This window comes from Sebastes fasciatus, chromosome 3, assembly GCF_043250625.1.
Source record: "Sebastes fasciatus isolate fSebFas1 chromosome 3, fSebFas1.pri, whole genome shotgun sequence".
Taxonomy (NCBI): Eukaryota; Metazoa; Chordata; class Actinopteri; order Perciformes; family Sebastidae; genus Sebastes; species Sebastes fasciatus.
Genome location: NC_133797.1, coordinates 13,721,107 through 13,739,061, shown reverse-complemented (window position 1 = coordinate 13,739,061; position 17,955 = coordinate 13,721,107). Strand labels below are relative to the sequence as shown.

At 42.3% G+C, this 17,955-nt stretch overlaps 1 protein-coding gene across 1 annotated transcript in view; it reads right to left on the bottom strand.

Moving 5' to 3' along the window:
* Positions 1-17,955, bottom strand: part of LOC141765416 (uncharacterized) — a 55,396-nt gene that overhangs the window by 23,325 nt on the left and 14,116 nt on the right. Inside the window, exons 26-43 of the mRNA XM_074631467.1 lie at positions 17,609-17,684; positions 17,313-17,472; positions 17,100-17,195; positions 10,909-11,059; positions 10,705-10,790; positions 10,010-10,087; positions 9,758-9,913; positions 9,568-9,630; positions 9,328-9,409; positions 9,140-9,188; positions 7,888-7,978; positions 7,677-7,766; positions 7,489-7,591; positions 7,233-7,322; positions 6,736-6,828; positions 6,523-6,606; positions 5,617-5,761; positions 5,232-5,372 (exon numbers count right to left, since the gene is read on the bottom strand). Coding sequence (XP_074487568.1) covers positions 5,232-5,372; positions 5,617-5,761; positions 6,523-6,606; positions 6,736-6,828; positions 7,233-7,322; positions 7,489-7,591; positions 7,677-7,766; positions 7,888-7,978; positions 9,140-9,188; positions 9,328-9,409; positions 9,568-9,630; positions 9,758-9,913; positions 10,010-10,087; positions 10,705-10,790; positions 10,909-11,059; positions 17,100-17,195; positions 17,313-17,472; positions 17,609-17,684 — 1,834 coding nt within the window. The remainder of the gene's footprint in view (positions 1-5,231; positions 5,373-5,616; positions 5,762-6,522; positions 6,607-6,735; positions 6,829-7,232; positions 7,323-7,488; positions 7,592-7,676; positions 7,767-7,887; positions 7,979-9,139; positions 9,189-9,327; positions 9,410-9,567; positions 9,631-9,757; positions 9,914-10,009; positions 10,088-10,704; positions 10,791-10,908; positions 11,060-17,099; positions 17,196-17,312; positions 17,473-17,608; positions 17,685-17,955) is intronic.

The following is a 17,955-nucleotide window of genomic DNA, read 5'->3' as shown; positions in this document are numbered from 1 at the left end:
ATTCATTTAGACCCATGTTATTTTAATTATAATGAATCTGGTTTTAATTTGACTATAGACTTCTGTCTGGTTTTTAACTCCGCTCACCTGATTTTAAAAGAACCTGAATCTATCATAGTCCTAGGCTCTAAGTATTTCCTAGGACTGTTGTCGGCTCCAAGTAAAATCATTCATAGTTAAATGTAACTAGTGTAGGGACCCAGCAGATGGCTGGTTTCAAGTGACCTCATGAACTCAGTAACATGATCCTTGACCACAGGACTCATCTCAGTCCTCATTGGCTACAGTAACATTTCACACCTAGGTGTGAAATTCACACAGAACAAAACCAGAGGAATTTCTTTGTTCCTCCTCTCTTACCACTCTTTCCTCTTCACCTCCTTACCCAAGAGGTGAGCCACAGCTCTTTCTACTCATTCTCCTCAACAAGCTGCCCTGCTTGAGGTGAGATGCTGCGCTCCAGACCGGAAGCAGCTCTGCTCTCTGATTCTATGTTCTGTTAGGAAACAGTCATAACAACATAAGGAACCAAAAGGTGGACGACGCGAGTGCCTGCCTTTCACCAGCTAACTTCAAGCTATCAAGCTACTGGAGAGTTAGCACCAAGCTAACCAATCTGCACAGCAAAGACGACATCTTTGACTTGGAACCACAACTTCAACACATGGAATTACAAACCCTGTTCTTCCATCGGTAACGTACTGGGCCTTAGCATTAGCAATCGCACATGGCTGAGCAAGACAGTTAAACTTTGATTTCTAGAATGTACCTGTATTGATTTGGTTTAATGTTATTCATTGAGTTTGACTGTGGTGATTTATCTGTATTTGATTTTTGGGTAACTGGCTTCGCCACATCTGATGTGTTTAGTTTATGCTTCACATAGACAAGGTCTTGCATGCAAACTAACCATCTTTTCTAACCCACTGCACATCTAACACACATTAAGATCACATACAGAAACTGTGAATTAGTTAAACATAAACATACAGCTTCAGATAATCTTAACCCCACATCACCCCCCCCCCCTCTCTTTCCTTCTTCTCAGAAGAACAAAGAGGTCATGTGGTGACATGCTGATGGCCATCTTTGATTCCGCCATCTTTGATTCTGCCATCTTTGTAGTTTTACAGTGCTCGCCATTTTGTTTGTAGGCCATACAGACATTTTGAGACAAGAACCCATCTTGTTTCCCCCCCCCTCTCTCTCTCTCTCACACACACACACACACACACACACACACACACACACACACACACACTGTGTTTGGTTTGTTTAGTTTAGTTATTTAGTTAGATTAATATTGTGTTTTGAACCTTTATTATCTTGTAAATAAATGTTTGTGGAATATACATGCTGGTCTCTTTAATGTTGCACAAGAGTGAATAATGCCAACCTCTGCTATGTCAAGAACTCCGATATCCTTCAACCTTTACTATCTATTTTGGTTATAGTTATTAATTGAATTATTAATCAGCGTTCCAAATTGATAGTTCAGCATATATAATGAGACTATATTAACGTTTTGGTCATTGGTCCCTGATTCCAGGGTGGTGCCCCGTTTATTATTGATGTTTATTGATAATCTTTATTAATATTAATAATTCTATTATTATTTATTAATTAATTTGCTGATAACCAAAACCTACTAAAGTAGAATCCCTACACTAGTATCTTAAACTGCGGCCTTGCTGTTGGGCCCGGACCACATTTACATGGTTGACTAACTTCTCAGCATACAGTCGAATAAACAGGTCACTGAAAAATTATAGATAAACGGCTTTTAATGTTTTCTAATGTGACGCCTTTGTTTTCTTCTTGTTTGAGTCACTTATACTTCTTATTCTGAGACTGCTGAATCAGTGTAAACATAAACAAACATATTGAACATGCACACAGACAATTAGTCGGGTGAAAGTCGGGTTGAGTAATTTCTGCATGGGCAAAGTATCTGGCAGGTTTTTTTTGGGAGTTTCAACAGCAGATTTGATTAAAATGATCAAAAATCCCTCCAAAATACAACATTAAGACACCGAGACCTCGAGGAACACCATACCACATTTGATATGAAAAACTCTTGACATTTTGAGATTTCTGCATGAATTGAATTTTTCTACGATCGGATGGCGAGCACTTCTGTTCTGGAAACGGCTCAGAAACTTCCTTATTGTCAATAAAGCTAGGAAAGACATCCATCCTCTGAATTCTCTAGGTCTCTAGTTTGTGGCTGTAAAGTTTCATGAGACTGTTGTAGGGACCTCACGAGACAAAGAGCCTTGGCCTACATGGGAAACCAGAAGCCTGATCACAGCAGGGGTCCTAACGGCCGAGCTCTTGAAATTTCGCATCTACATGCGAAATTTCATTTTGAGTCCAAACAAGAGGCTCCCATTGGATGAGGCTAACAGGAAACGTGGGGTCTTTCCGGTGAAACGCCCACTATCTCACAGGAGATAAAAGCACGCTCACCTGAATCTCATTCCCTTTTTCCACTGCAACTCACGTTGCTACAGGAGGTACCCAACGCTGCGGTGTTCACCTAAGACTCGAGCCACAGTTTCTGACCTCGCTGGACGAGTTAAGCTTCTGTTGTGTCCATCAGACTTTGAGATCATCATACCTGCAGAAGAGAACCAGCCCCCGTCTTCAGAAGGAAGACGACCAGGACCCCGTTCTTCAAAGGAAACGAGCGCACCGCCTTTTCCTTCATTTCTGGCTGCTTTCCCCTCCGCTGCCACACGGAGGTCCAGCCTGCCGTTCATCAGCTGACGAGCATCCAGAACGGCCCGTTATTGTCCGAGCCTGCGACGCCGCCGGACCAATTAACGACGATATACTCCACTATCGCTCCGAAGAAGCGATTCAAGTAAGAGGCTTGTGTCTGGGAAGAGACTAGTGAAATTGTATATTCCAATAAGTTAATAACTATTGTTGATTTATACTGAACGTACGGACCGCCGAGTCCGTCTGTTTGCTTTGTTTATTTTACTTGCTTTGCTCTGCTTTGCTTGTTTATGTTGCTTTGTTTACTGTTGCTGACTGTCTGATTACTGTGTGCTCCTTGTGTTAGCTTCTGTCAAACGTGAAGATCTGTAGCTGTAGTTTATTATTAAAAGACCAGTGCACGGCTGACAAACGTGAGTTTGCCTGCCCAGCATCTGAGTAATAATAACCCAGCTAGTACATCTCTCGCGCGGCAGTTAGGATTCCTGCTGCTGCGGTGTTTACTGTTTTGACTGTGATACTGTTGTGAGGCGCTCCCCGCCTTTCTTTTCCTCCACTTCTACCACATACAAACAAACACTTTGCCGACACGCGGGATCACCTCCCGTTCGTACGCAGTCGGTAATTTCCGTGGCGCTTCCGCCACCAGAGCAACTCCTCCCTCGTGACGTAACCACTTACGTGGTGACGCCGCCTCGGGGTTTCCCTTGCTCCTCCCACACACGCACACCCATAGACACGCCTCCTCACGTAGGCTCACACACGTTCCCACCTTACTGATCACGCGGGAGTCACACCCCGTTTGTGCGTGATCTGTAACGTTCGAGCAACTCCTCCCTCACGTGACGTAACCACTTACGTGGTGACGTCCACCGCGGGCGTCCTTTGCTCCTCCCACACCACACACACACATAGACACGCCTCCTCACATAGGCTCACACCCATTACCTTACAGGACACGCGGGAGTCACACCCCGTTTGTGCGTGATCTGTAACGTTCGAGCAACCCCTCCCTCACGTAACGTAGCCACTTACGTGGTGATGCCACATCGAGCGTCCTTTGCTCCTCCTCCACACACACACTCCCATTTCACGTCTCCTCTCATACTCACACTCACTCACTCACACACACACACACACACACACACACACACACACACACACACACACACATCTTCTTTTGCTGTTGTGTTTTGTTTAATTTTAGTTTAGTGCTTAGAGCTGCATTGTAGAACATCCATTTGTCTATTAAAAGTGTTGTTAATTAGTAATTACTGCTGTAATAACTATTGATTTAGATTAATGTTGTTAGAGTGTTTATTGTTGATTGAGATCACTGTATTTAAATAAATGGTCTTATTTTAAATAGCAGTTGTCTGTGTTTATTGTGCATTCATATTGTAATAACGGCTGGTTATGAGAGTTAGTTCTCGGATTCACCCTTCACCGTTCATCTCCTAAGTGTAAAGTAGTGCTTAAATACTGGCATTTGGAGTGAACAATCCCCTTATGAGACTGGATTAACGTTTTGGTTATTGGTCCCTGATTCCAGGGTGGTGCCCCGTTCATTATTAATAATTCTTATTAATAATAGTAATTCTATGAATATTATTTATTAAATTAGCTAATAACCAAACCTGTCCCATTTGTAAATCCCTTACACTGTGATTATCCTAGAGGTCACCACAGGACATTTTATACGGTGAGGTCAAGTTTAAAAAAAATGGTCTCACTATATGAAATGGCTACTATGAGGACTAACATCAAACATGAATACAGTTGGGCTCATTTGATCCACAAATGTCTCAGCCTTACAGTCATACCAATTTATGTAATTCAAAGACTGTTTGGGGACCCCAGTATGCAGAAATATTCAAATACCATTTTGGAATAGGCAAAAATAACACATTTATACTGCATGCAAAAAACTGCATGTTTTTGCCCCAAACTGCATGTGATTATCATTAAGTGGGCATGTCTGTAAAGGGGAGACTCGTGGGTACCCAGAGAACCCATTTACATTCACATATCTTGAGGTCAGAGGTCAAAGGACTCCTTTTAAAATGGCAATGCCAATTTTGGAGAGTTACTGAGCCCCCTCCCCCAACATGCTAGCATCACATGGTTGGTACCAATGGATTCCTTAGGTTTTTTAGTTTCATATGATATCTGTACCTTCTAGCTCTAAAACTGAACCTGCTACAGCCTCTGAAAGACAGTAAAGTTGGTCAGGATTGCCCGTGATCCCACGGGTCTCAGGGGGTTAAACTTCTACTTCTAGTTGAACTTCTCAACGTTTACTATACAGCAACCAACATAATAGTAATCAAACATTAACCAAATGTTAATGAATAAAACACAGAGAATGAGATTGAGACAATTACATTTTAATCAATATAGTGCAACATTGTAAGCCATCATATCCCAAAGCTGTGAACGTTTTACATAATAAGAACAATGCAAAATAAAAACAATTTGACACTTTATTTCTTTTTCCTTCGTTTCACTACTGCTGACATCCAAAGAGTTGGTACTGCTGGACCATCTCCTCCATGCCCAAACAGGTAGGTCGGTGTTCCTCAGTTTGACACTCTGCTTCTATGGGCCAGTACTCGATCCAGGTTCTCTCACCGAGTACATACTGGTATCTGAGGAGAGCAAAGTGAAACACACATTGGTTCTTCATTTGACCAGCCATCTGTAACCCGCTGGAACATAACAAAACACAAGCCTCCTCCCTCCTTCTGTACATTTAATGACTCTATCAACAGTAACGCAAAACTAGAGTACAAGAAAGAGTAACTTGATTTAGTAACAGAAAGCAGTGAAACAGTAAAAATCTTTAAAGGCACCCACCACAAACATTGACTTTCACACAAAGAACAAACTTACGATTGATGTTCGTCATCTCTCTGAATATCTTTGGATGAGCCCATGATAAGGTAGGTTTTGCCTGTCCCCAGATCTAAAGATTCCCTGCAGTGCGGATAACTGAGGAATGTGCGCAGTTTATTCAGAGGACCCACATCAAAATTTCCTGTAATTAAAATATAGAACAGAGGAAAGGTAAGGATTAAATGCATAGCTAAAGGTGCAGTTCAAAATATTAGTGCTGTATTCTCACATACTCCCAGTGCCACAGTGGAATCATGCCAATAGTTGGACATTTTGGGAAATACGCTTGTTCACTTTCTTGCCAAGGGTTAGATTGATGCCCGTTATTGATACCACTCTCATGAATGTATAGTAAATATGCAGCCAACAACCAGCTAACTGAGCTTAGCATGAAGACTGGAAACAGTTAGCCTGGCTTTGTCCAAAGGTAACAAAATACACCTACCAGCACCTCCAATTTTGTTTGTACAATCTGTACAAAAAAATTAAGCGTAAAAATGACAATTCACCTTTTAAGGGGGTGTACTGGACTATTGTACTTGGCTAGGACCAGTAACTTCCTGGAGTGTCTGCTGGCAAGCTAATTTGGCTGGCTGCTAGTGGTAGCTTTATACTTGGCCTACAAACATGTGAGTGGTACCAGTCTTCTCACTCATCTAACTCTCTGCAAGAAAGCAAATAAGCACATTTCCCCAAATGTTGAACTTTTCCTTTAAATGACCATTCATCAGTCATTAATCAATCATTTTTCTGTCTGACTGGAAACAGCATTGAGATTCAATGTGCCCATGAAATGTCAGAAAGAGGCAGACAAGACAAATTGTTATGTCACCTTCACCTTTAAGGCACCTTAGAAACATCAGGGGGTAGTGCATTTTAGGCAGTTCAAAGATAAACACCCACCTTCTTTGATGACTTCCAGGACCCGCACTGTGTAAATGTCAGTGGACACGCCGTCTGTAAACTCTTCCAGTCTCACTTTGTACGCTGAGGACAGACAAGTTGCAGATTGTTAGCTCCCTTGCTCACCGATTCTCTCAATCTCTTACTCACACAAACACATACATTTTTGGGATCAAAGTGCTGCATAAATGCAGTGCATTTACACTCTCTTACCAAAGTCTATTTTGCTGATCTGTGTACTCTCACAGACCTTAGCTGTGCGCTGATCATTGTTGACTTTGTCCTTCTTCTGCATACTGCAGTTCTCTGGAAATACACAATCGGCACAAAGTGAATACACAACCAATGACTTGATTAAATAAGCACATGTGGGTGTGTGTGGATGAGTGCAGCTGTTTCTTAGTCACAATTTAAATATGTTCGCGAGTTATTCTTTAGCGACTGCTGCTCTGATCCTACAGGATCCTGCAGGTGCTTGTTGCCGCTGACAGAACATTCTAATGATTACGTTATAATCTGGTGAGTTACTGTAAACCAAATTCCACAACCATCTCCTTCACCAGATCTGAAATGTAACACTTTACTGGTGGTATACCACACCATCACAAGACGTACAACTCAGTGAGAGAGAAAACGGTTGTATGTTGTAAGTGTTGTGTTTTTGTGTTTACAGTAGAGAAATTAGGTCAGTTTGACATCATCCTGTTTACCTTCAGCACATGTGCATTCATCCCCTCTACAGAGCCGCAGTAGCTGTCCAGCTCTCCTCTCTGGATGGTAGAACTTCACACAATGTGTTTCTGCGATGGGAGAGAAAGATTTGTGGTATGTGTGATCAGAAAATGCACATTAAATACGTTGAAAATGTAATAATGCCTGCTTATCCATGGTGTTATCTACTCGGACATCCACTGTCAGCAAAGTACATGGAGGCATCATATGTTCCTAAGTGTGTCTGAGACTCACGTTCATAGTATTCATAGACAGACACAGCAGCTGGTTGCAAGACGCCCACTTCCATCTTCTGATGGAGCCTAAAAGTGATCTCCTCTGGTCGTGTGTGAGAAACCTGTGGACAAAGGTGAGATGGAGATAAATACACAAAGAACAAGGCAGAGAGAAAAGTATAGAGGTAGGAAACAGTGATGTCTTACCTTGTCCAGGTAGATGATGAGCGAGCCTCTTTCTGACAGGACTGTGTTCATCTCATATTTTGCAATAGTGCGAGCACGTCCTTTAGACAACTACACACAAACACACACAGTCAGACAACTTTCGAAACCATAAAAAACATTTTGTTTCTCTGAACCATAAACACTGACTTGTGAACTGTAAGTGGGCATAAGTGGATCTGTAAGTTCTTACTAAGTCCAGGTCCTTTGTGTTAACCGTGAAGCCAGTTAGCAAGCCAATATCCAAGACTGACATTGATGCATCGTGCTCCCTGTCCTTATACCTGTACACAGAACGGACAGAAGAATAATTAAATAACAGCATAAAGAAGATTGAGAGAAAGAATGATGTTTCAATTACAATTTAACCCTCGCGGGCGATCCCGACCGACTTTCCTGTCTTTCAGAGACTCTAGCAGGTTGAGTTTTAGAGCTAGAGTGAAGGTAAAGATATCATATGTGGATCTCTTTTGGATCCAATGATCAAACTGTATTCATGTGTGATGATGTTAGTCCCCATAGTAGCCATTTCATTGTAATGAGACCATTTTTTAAAACTTGACCTCACTGTATACAATGACCTGTGGTGACCTCTAGGATAATCACAGCCTCATGGAACTTTACAACCACAAACTACGGACCTACAACATTTAGAGGATGGATGGCCTAGCTAGATTGACAATAAGTGGGCTTCTGAGCAGTTTCCAGAAGAGAAGTGCTCGCCATCCAATCACCGAAAAATGAAATTTTTGCAGAAATCTCAGGATGTCAAAAGTTTTTGAAACCAAATGGCTTTTTCTGTGGTGTTCCTCAAGGTCTTGGTGTCTTAATGTGGTATTTTGGAGGGATTATTGATAATTTTTATCAATTCTCGAGTGGTAAAAAAATGTTTAAATTTAGCACCAAATCTTTGTAACAAATGGTATCAACCCAAAAATTGCTGCAACAACTTATGAGACATAACAGAGCGTGGGGACGCCCATCATAATGTTCTAAACCCTTATACACTTTCACAATTTATTTTGAATAATCAATAAATGAATTAAATCATGTTTATTTCTGGTTTATGACTTGAACAACTTGACACACAGTGAACTGCATCTCAAATTGATCTTCAGGTTCCCAGCTTTCAGATGATGTACACCACTTCTGTGTGACATCTACTGTTGACCTGCTATCTCCCCCTAAAGACCCCCTGTAGCCCCCTAAAATAGACAAAAATGGGTCTATTGTGGGTCTCAGAGGGTTAAATGAGTGGGAATGAGCAGCTGAAATGAGCTCAGATTCGAGGAAATCACACACAGAAGACAGGACAATTTAAAATGATGAGGAAACATAGAGTTTAAGAAGTGAAGTGTTGTAGGGGCCATATCTGGTTAGAGCATGTTGTGTATAAAGCCATGTTACTGTAACACTTGTCAGGATGACTTCTTGATTGTACTTACAAAACCTCTATTCTCAGCTTGTATATCTTCTCATCCTCCTCAATTTTTTCTGCAGGAGCAAAACATTGTATTGAGTAACTGAGTATTTAGTTGATTCTTTTCTCATAAGGTACTTGGCAGAAACAAACGGATAAAAAGACAACAAATGAAGACAAATAAACAGGAAGAGGAGGAGGGCACCAAATTACCTGGGAGGAGCTGCACTGACATGTTAAACTTCTGACAGTCACTCTCCTTTTCTTTAGGCATAGCGTAATACAGCGACACCATCTGTCACATAGACAAAAGTGCATCTTAATATGTGATAAACTAATAGACATCTGTCTAGTATACAAATGTATTTGGTGGTATCTGAGATTCAAAAAGCACACATCAGTAATCAACAGATGATAAATATATAGAAGAATATGAAAATATATTGTACTTACTGTCACCGTTGCTTCTCCTGAACCCGTGGCGGTCACTTTCACGTTCTGGTTTATATCATTGATCTGTGGGAATTTAAATACGCACACAAACACACACACACAGTCAGGGATCAGCAGAAGAAACATACAGAAAACAACAGGACTGATGATGTTAATGAACCACTGGGAGTCTGTTTGTGTGTGCGCTCACTTTAGATGTTCTGGTGGCGTAGTGGTTGTTGACGTTGAAGTTGTACTTGTCAGGCCTTGACCTGCCCGGCAACAAGATGTCCACATTCAGATCATACTCTGGTTCTTTAGCGCTGGACCAGTACTCTGCTATAGCCTGGTACACTATTATGGTAGCCTAGAGAGAAAACAAGTGAGGGGGAGAAAACAAGACTTAGACATACAGTAAACAGGTTATAAGTAAACATAAGATGGAGAGAAGGGTCTGTGTTACCTGAGTTGATCCATAGCCTCCGCCCACCTTCTGCTGTTGGTTGAACCATCTCACAATAGGTCTGGCGTCTTCATAGGCCTTTATTAACAGAAGGCAAGTAGATGGTTGAAATTGTCCGTGGTTAACTGTGCATTTGCATTTATAAAACAGCTTTAGTGAAAATAGAGAGAACTCCTGATTGTGGTACAGTTACATTTTAGATTGTAACCTGTAAGTTTCCAAAACCTACCATAGAGTTTCTAAATCATTTTTTTTCTATTATGGCACCATCAAACAGCAGCTACTTGAAACTTTCCTGATAAAAGCAATCAATCACAAATAATCTGTTTTTGTCAAATGTGTGTTATTATTGTGTGATTATGCCTTGCAGGATGTTCAAATCAGTCCCTTGTTTTTATAACTATGTCATAACTAAGTCATTGCAACTGAGGCAGAAAAGAATGCCTTCAAATACCTATCGAGATAATCATGAAGTGCTCTGTGAAGTGGTAGCAGTAATGTAAAGGGTCAATAATGTTTGCCAAATATGGTTATTTAAAAAGTGTAAAAGCTACTGTAAGCAACATTTCATTGCTTCATTGACTTTGTTTCCAAACCCTCTACCCTGTTAGTGAGGCAGCATGGATGAGGACTCAGTTGTATGTTTTCTGTAGCAGAACATCCTGGTGAAACGCACACATGTGGCACATGCTCACCTTGGCCTTGACCAGAGCGAGGAGAGCGTAAGCTGTGGCCTCCAGTGTGTAAACACGCCCCTTAGGTGTCGGCCAGTGGGACAACGCTGAGGAAGACACACAAATATATTTTGTATTACTACTGTATGCTCTACCTGGAACAAGCTCAGTTTACTAACAATTCCCCAAGACATCATCTTGGAATATTTAATGTTACAGAAATACCTGGGGAGGCAAACCTGTAGAGGATCTCGCGGTTCAGTTTGTTTTCATTGGCTAGGGCATATGACGTCATGGCAACAGCATACGGGTTGGTGAGGCTGGGCAGACGCCTTTCCAGATAGGCTACTGCTTTGTCGATACTGCCTGGCAGACTCTGGACAGAAGGAGAAGAAAGTTAGGAGAAATGGGAGAAGAGCCAGATAACAGTGATCCATCTATTTTTAATATCCCATTCTGTTCAGGAAACATTTGATCCTGGGACAATAGACCGGATCGCCCCTCTCTTACCTTCTTCTGTGTCTTGTGAGCTAGACTGAGCCGCCATCAGTTACAGTTACTATTGGGGTTGTAACAATAGGATTGTTGGTTCCTAGTTGTTGTTGTTCCGGGGAACTGTTAGAGTGTGACACAGACAAAGTAACGCTAGCTGGAGCTGAATTAACATGTGGACTGTCGTACTGAATAAAGTCACAAGTAAGCAACTGTAATGCTTTAACCGTCCAGTCTGTATGGTTAGTGAAGAACGGAACAGATAGAAACATGGTGGCAGCGGTGCTAAAGTTTAGTAGCCGTTAAATGAGGATAAGTGCTGCTGGCTAGCTGATTAGCATTGAAGAGGCTAACCGAACACGGCAACGGTGAGCGGAGAAAAATAGCTGACGTCGAGATGGAAGGACTGAAACCTCCGTCAATACTGATTTTGGACTCCAACAACCTTGCAAAGATATGGAAGAGTTGGAAGGAGGAGTTTTCACTGTACATGGACCTTACCATGCCCGATGCTGAGGAAAGTACAAAAGTCAAGCTGTTTTATTACCTCATCGGAGAGAGTGGAAGAGAGCTCCTGGACACGTCGGCGAGGAGAACAGTGAGTTCAATGATGGCGCTATTTGACGGACACTGTAATCCAAAAGTTAACGAGACTGTTGAGAGATACAGATTCTTCGTGCGGAACCAAGGATTAGCAGAAAACATCGACAAATATGTCACGGATTTGAGAGTGTTGGCCAGTAGTTGTAACTTTGGAGACATTAAAGACACACTAATAAGAGATCGAATTGTGTGTGGCACAAGTAGCTCTGCTATGAGGGAGAGATTACTCAGAGAGGAGAATCTGACACTGGACAAATGCCTGAAAATTTGCAGAGCTGCTGAGCTATCAAGGGAGAACAGCAAAACACTGCAAGGACTGACAGTGGAGGAAGTTCATGCACTGAAATACACAGGAGAGAAAAGCAAAGACAATGAAATCTGCTGTAAGTTTTGTGGTAAAACACATGAGAGAAACAAGACAAAATGCCCAGCTTTTGGAAAGAAGTGTAAAAAGTGTGGGAAAGACAATCATTTTGCTGCAAAATGCAAATCAAGAGCAGAGAACAGCAGGAAATATAAGGCAGTGCATGTTGTCTCAGAACATGACAGTGATACATGTGAGGACATTATGACCATATCAGAAGTATATGGGGACAATGAGACAATAAACCAAGTGAAAGAGAGACATAGTCAAGGACAGCAACTCTTTGCAGGAATGATGATGGACAAAACACTGGTTAACTTCCAGATAGACTGTGGAGCCACCTGCAACATCATCCCAGTACATCTGCTAAACCCAGACACACAGCTGGAGCACACAGAGAAAGTGCTTGTGATGTATAATAAGACCAGGTTATGTCCGCTTGGTAAATGTAAGGTCAAGATCAGAAACCCCAGAAACAACAAACTGTACAGACTGGAGTTTCAAGTGGTGGACCAGAACAGCAGGACTCCTTTACTGGGCAGGAAGGCCAGTGAGGCCATGAAGTTAATTAAAGTACAGTATGAGAATATCCTGGCCATTGACAGCATCGTGAAAAAAGAACTGTGTCCGGTAACAAATGAGGAAAAAAGTGACGAACACATGACGATGGAGAAAATCAAAAGTGAGTTTGGAGATGTATTCACCGGTGATGGATGTTTGGAGGGTGAATATAGCATTGAAATAGACAATAGTGTGCCACCAGTAAAACTGCCAAAAAGGAGAGTGCCAGTTTCGATGATGGCACCCCTTAAAGAGGAACTCAAGGATCTGGAGAAAAGAGGGATCATTGCACCAGTGGAACAGAGCACAGACTGGATAAGCAGTATGGTCTCAGTGGCAAAGCCGAACGGGAAACCGCGGATCTGCATAGATCCAAAACCACTGAATCGGGCACTCAGAAGGAGCCATTTTCCCCTTCCTACAATTGATGACATCCTCCCAGAGTTATCAAAGGCTAAAGTATTCACAGTCTGTGATGTAAAGCACGGCTTCTGGCACGTGAAATTAAAGGAAGAGTCAAGCTACCTCACCACATTCGCCACCCCATTTGGCCGGTTCCGTTGGCTGAGAATGCCGATGGGAATTAGCCCAGCACCAGAGGTCTTCCAGAGGAAGCTCATGCAAGCGCTGGAAGGCTTACCTGGAATACACATCATTGCAGATGATGTGTTGGTCACGGGGGAAGGAGCGACACAGGAGGAGGCAGGCAAGGATCACGACGAGAAACTCAGATGCTTGCTTATCAGGTGCAGAGAGCGAAATATCAAGCTAAACGGAGACAAGTTGAAACTAAGACAACAGGAAGTATCGTATATTGGGCACCTACTGACAGCTGAGGGACTGCGGATTGACCCAGAGAAAGTACGAGCAATCAAGGAGATGCCGAGGCCGACAGATGTTAAAGGGATACAGAGACTGGTTGGTATGGTGAACTACCTGTCAAAATTCTGTGATCATCTGTCAGATGATTGTGAGATCTTGAGACAACTGACACACAAAGAGAACATGTGGGAATGGACTGACGTACAGGAGGCATCGTTTCAGAGGCTGAAAGACAAAATAGCCAATACGCCTGTTCTGAAATACTACAACCTGGAAGAGGAGTTGACGCTACAGTGTGATGCGTCGGAAACAGGACTGGGAGCCGCCCTGACACAAGGGGGTAAGCCAATAGCATTCGGTAGTAGGGCACTTACACCCACTGAGAGGGGCTATGCCCAAATAGAAAAAGAATGTTTGGCGATAGTATTTGGGATGGAAAAGTTTCATCAGTATACTTATGGTAGACAGGTGACGGTACAGAGTGACCATAAGCCGCTGGAGAATATTCACAGGAAACCACTTCTTAGTACACCAAAGCGACTGCAGAGGATGCTACTCAGGCTGCAAAAGTACGATATCAACGTGGTCTATGTGCCAGGCCGAGATATGTTGCTAGCAGACACACTGAGTAGGGCATACTTACCAGAGAGTCCTAAGGGAGACACTGAGACAGAGTTAGAGACTGTGAACATGGTTAACTACCTGCCTATCTCTGCTGAGAGACTGAGCTCCATCCGATCTGCTACAAAAGAGGACACAAAGTTACAGATGGTGACAAAGTGGATTCTGACAGGGTGGCCACAGAACAAAAATGACATTTCAACAGACATCCAGCACTACCACTCATTCCAGGATGAACTGAGTTTCCAGGATGGCATAGTGTTCAGAGGTGAGAGAGCAGTGATACCGGATGCACTCAGAGCTGACATCACTCATCGTGTCCACTCTTCTCATCTGGGAGTTGAAGGATGTCTCAGGAGAGCAAGGGAATGTGCATATTGGCAAGGAATGAATGAGTACATAAAGACTTTCATCTCCAAGTGCGACATATGCAGGTCAGTAGACCCAAAGCAACAAAGAGAGACATTACACCCTCATGACATGGCATACAGACCCTGGGCCAAGGTGGGTACCGATTTGTTTTTCTTTAATAACAAGGACTACTTGATAACAGTAGATTACTATTCCAACTTTTGGGAGATAGATTATCTACCAGACACAAAGAGTAGTACAGTAATCAGGAAGCTAAAGGCCCATTTTGCACGATATGGGATACCAGATGTTGTTATCTCAGATAATGGCCCTCAATACGCATCTCAGGAGTTTCAGCAATTCAGCCAGATGTGGGAATTTAAACACAGGACATCCTCGCCGGGATATGCTCAGAGCAATGGGAAAGCTGAGTCGGCAGTGAAAACAGCCAAGCGTCTCATGCTGAAAGCAAAGGCTGCGGGACAAGATCCATACTTGGCTATGCTGGACCATCGCAACACACCGAGCCAAGGTCTCAACACAAACCCGGCACGGAGACTTCTGAATAGGAGGACAAGGACTCTGCTCCCTACCAGGGACACTCTGTTGGAGCCAGAGATAACAGACAACGCACATGGACTGATACACAATAGACAGCGACAAGAAAAATACTACAACCGCACTGCAAAAGACATGGACTCTCTGAAAAAAGGGGACAGTGTGAGAGTTCAGCCTTTCGAGCCACACAAGGTCTGGAGAGCGGCGAAGGTGATGAAACCTGTAAGCCATAGATCTTATGAGGTGAAACTGGAGTCAGGTGGTGTTCTGAGAAGAAATCGTCGGCACCTCAGACGCAACCATGATACAACCTCCACACCGACACAAACCGGGACTGTGGTACACACACCAAAAGCGGTAGTGGTAGAGCGGGGTCAGGTGGGACACCAACACCCTGTCACTACCAGGTCAGGTCGTCAGGTTACCAGACCTCACTACCTGAGAGACTTTACTCAGTGAGGAAAGCAGGGTTTCTGGACTCTGGCAAGGCCTCTGAGAAAGGAGTAATGTTTAAAATGTGATATCCGCTGTTTGTTTTGTTACAATGTTAAGGAGTGTTAAGCTACTGAAAAAAAAAAAAAAAAAGGAGAAGAAAATTGTAATGTATATGCACAGTTTATTTTATTACAATGTTTGGTTATGTATATCTGTAAAGATAACGTTTAAGTGTCACAGTACCCCAGAGAGGATAATTTTATTTGTTTCCAAGTGATAGTGGCATTAATAGTTAATATTCTTACTGATGTTGAGAATCTACATTTTTTGTTTAATTATAATATTGGTCACTGAGTTTGAGTAAGAGACTTTACTTCAAAGAAAAAAAGAAAAGATGTAACAATAGGATTGTTGGTTCCTAGTTGTTGTTGTTCCGGGGAACTGTTAGAGTGTGACACAGACAAAGTAACGCTAGCTGGAGCTGAATTAACATGTGGACTGTCGTACTGAATAAAGTCACAAGTAAGCAACTGTAATGCTTTAACCGTCCAGTCTGTATGGTTAGTGAAGAACGGAACAGATTGAAACAGGGGTGTGGATTTAATGCTTCCATACAAATACAAGACTAAGGGTTGGCATCAAATGTCGTTTTGAATTTGAATGTGTCAAATTCTGGGAAAGAATCATTTTAGCACAATTGACCATTCACTAAACCCTCTCCTTGAACAGCGATTTCCCAATTTTAGTTTAGCAACTGTAACTAGAAACGACAAGTCTGTCCACCTGCTGAAGCAGCATGGGATTGTGTTAAGAGGGCTGTCAAAGTTAACGCGATAACGCGTTTACGCAAATTTGTTTAATGCAACTTCTGATTTGTAGGTTGTAGCGGGCTCAGTTTGAAAGCTAGAGTGAAGATACTGGCATCATATGAAACTAGAAAACCTCAGGAATCCAACCATGCCACACTAGCTTATCGCGAAGGAGGCTAAATAACATATAATAATAATTTTGTCGAGGAAAAACTGGCATGGCTATTTTCAAAGGTGTCTTTTGACCTTTGACCTCAAGATATGTGAATAAAAATCGGTTCTCTGGGTACCCACGAGTCTCCCCTTTACAGACATGCCCAATTTATGATAATCACATGCAGTTTGGGGCAAGTCATAGTCAAGTCAGCACACTGACACACTGACAGCTGTTGCTGCCTGTTGGGCTGCAGTTTGCCATGTTGTGATTTGAGCATATATTTTATTCTAAATGCAGTACCTGTGAGGGTTTCTGGACAATATCTGTCATTGTTTTATGTTGTTAAATGCTTTCCAATAATAGATATATACATACATTTACATAAAGAAGCATATTTTCCCACTCCCATGTTGATAAGAGTATTAAATACTTGACAAATCTCCCTTTAAGGTGCATTTTGAACAGATAAAAAAATGTGCGATGAATTTGTGATTAATCGCGATTAACTATTTGAATCGATTAACAGCCCTAGTTAAGAGTGATACTTTGCAATTTTGCCCATCACTAGTGATTCAGTAAATGAAGAAACAAATGCAGTGAGGGGGGAAAAAAAGAAAACATTGTATGCAGATGAGTTACTCACATTAACAGTTGCAGTACATAGTGTACGTGACTCCTGCATGGCAATGAGGCAGAAGGCCGTCATGGAGGCATCTGAATCTCCGCCGCGCACATCACCCTACACATGCACACACAGAGATTATAGATTATAGTCAATGATATGTAATTGTTTTAATCTTGCTATTTTTGTAGCACTAAGATGAAGTATTGATGTTAATGAAATCAGTGCACGCACAATCATCTCTCCGTGGGACACCCTTCCAACTTCTCTAAACAAGCCGTCAGGTTGCTGCGCGTTGAGAATCAGAAACTTAACAGCGTCACAGATGTCTTTGCTTTGCACTGCCACCAGACTGTTGGCCATGGCAAACACCTTGGCAACATAGGCTGTCAGCCTTAGACAGGAGAGGAGAGGAGCAGTTTAGTTTCATTTATTTGCACATGAAATACACAATATTGTCATCACAGTCAAGTTAAGTTAACGGAGGATGTGGAAACCATGTTGAGTTCAAAGATGTTTGAATGCCTCACCAGGTGCTACTTTGGCGATTGGCCCACACAGCATAAGACCCATCACTTTTTCGGTAGGCAAGCTCTTTCTGGTAGCCTGGACACAAACAAAAACACAAAACCAGTTTGAGGAGTCCTCTTACATTTTTTTCCTGTGATTATAGTATTTTTCAAATGATTCTGGTGGCATACGTTTTTGTTTTTATAAGACAATCCTGGTGAAAACTTCTAAAGTCTATAAATGTCTATGTGTTGCATTCAGACCATTAATTGTCAGTGTCCCTAGCCTGGATCTGTGGGGAAGGGGTAGCATCACATGCATTGCTGTCTACTACGCTGTTCTTTTTTTATATACCACTTCTGCCACG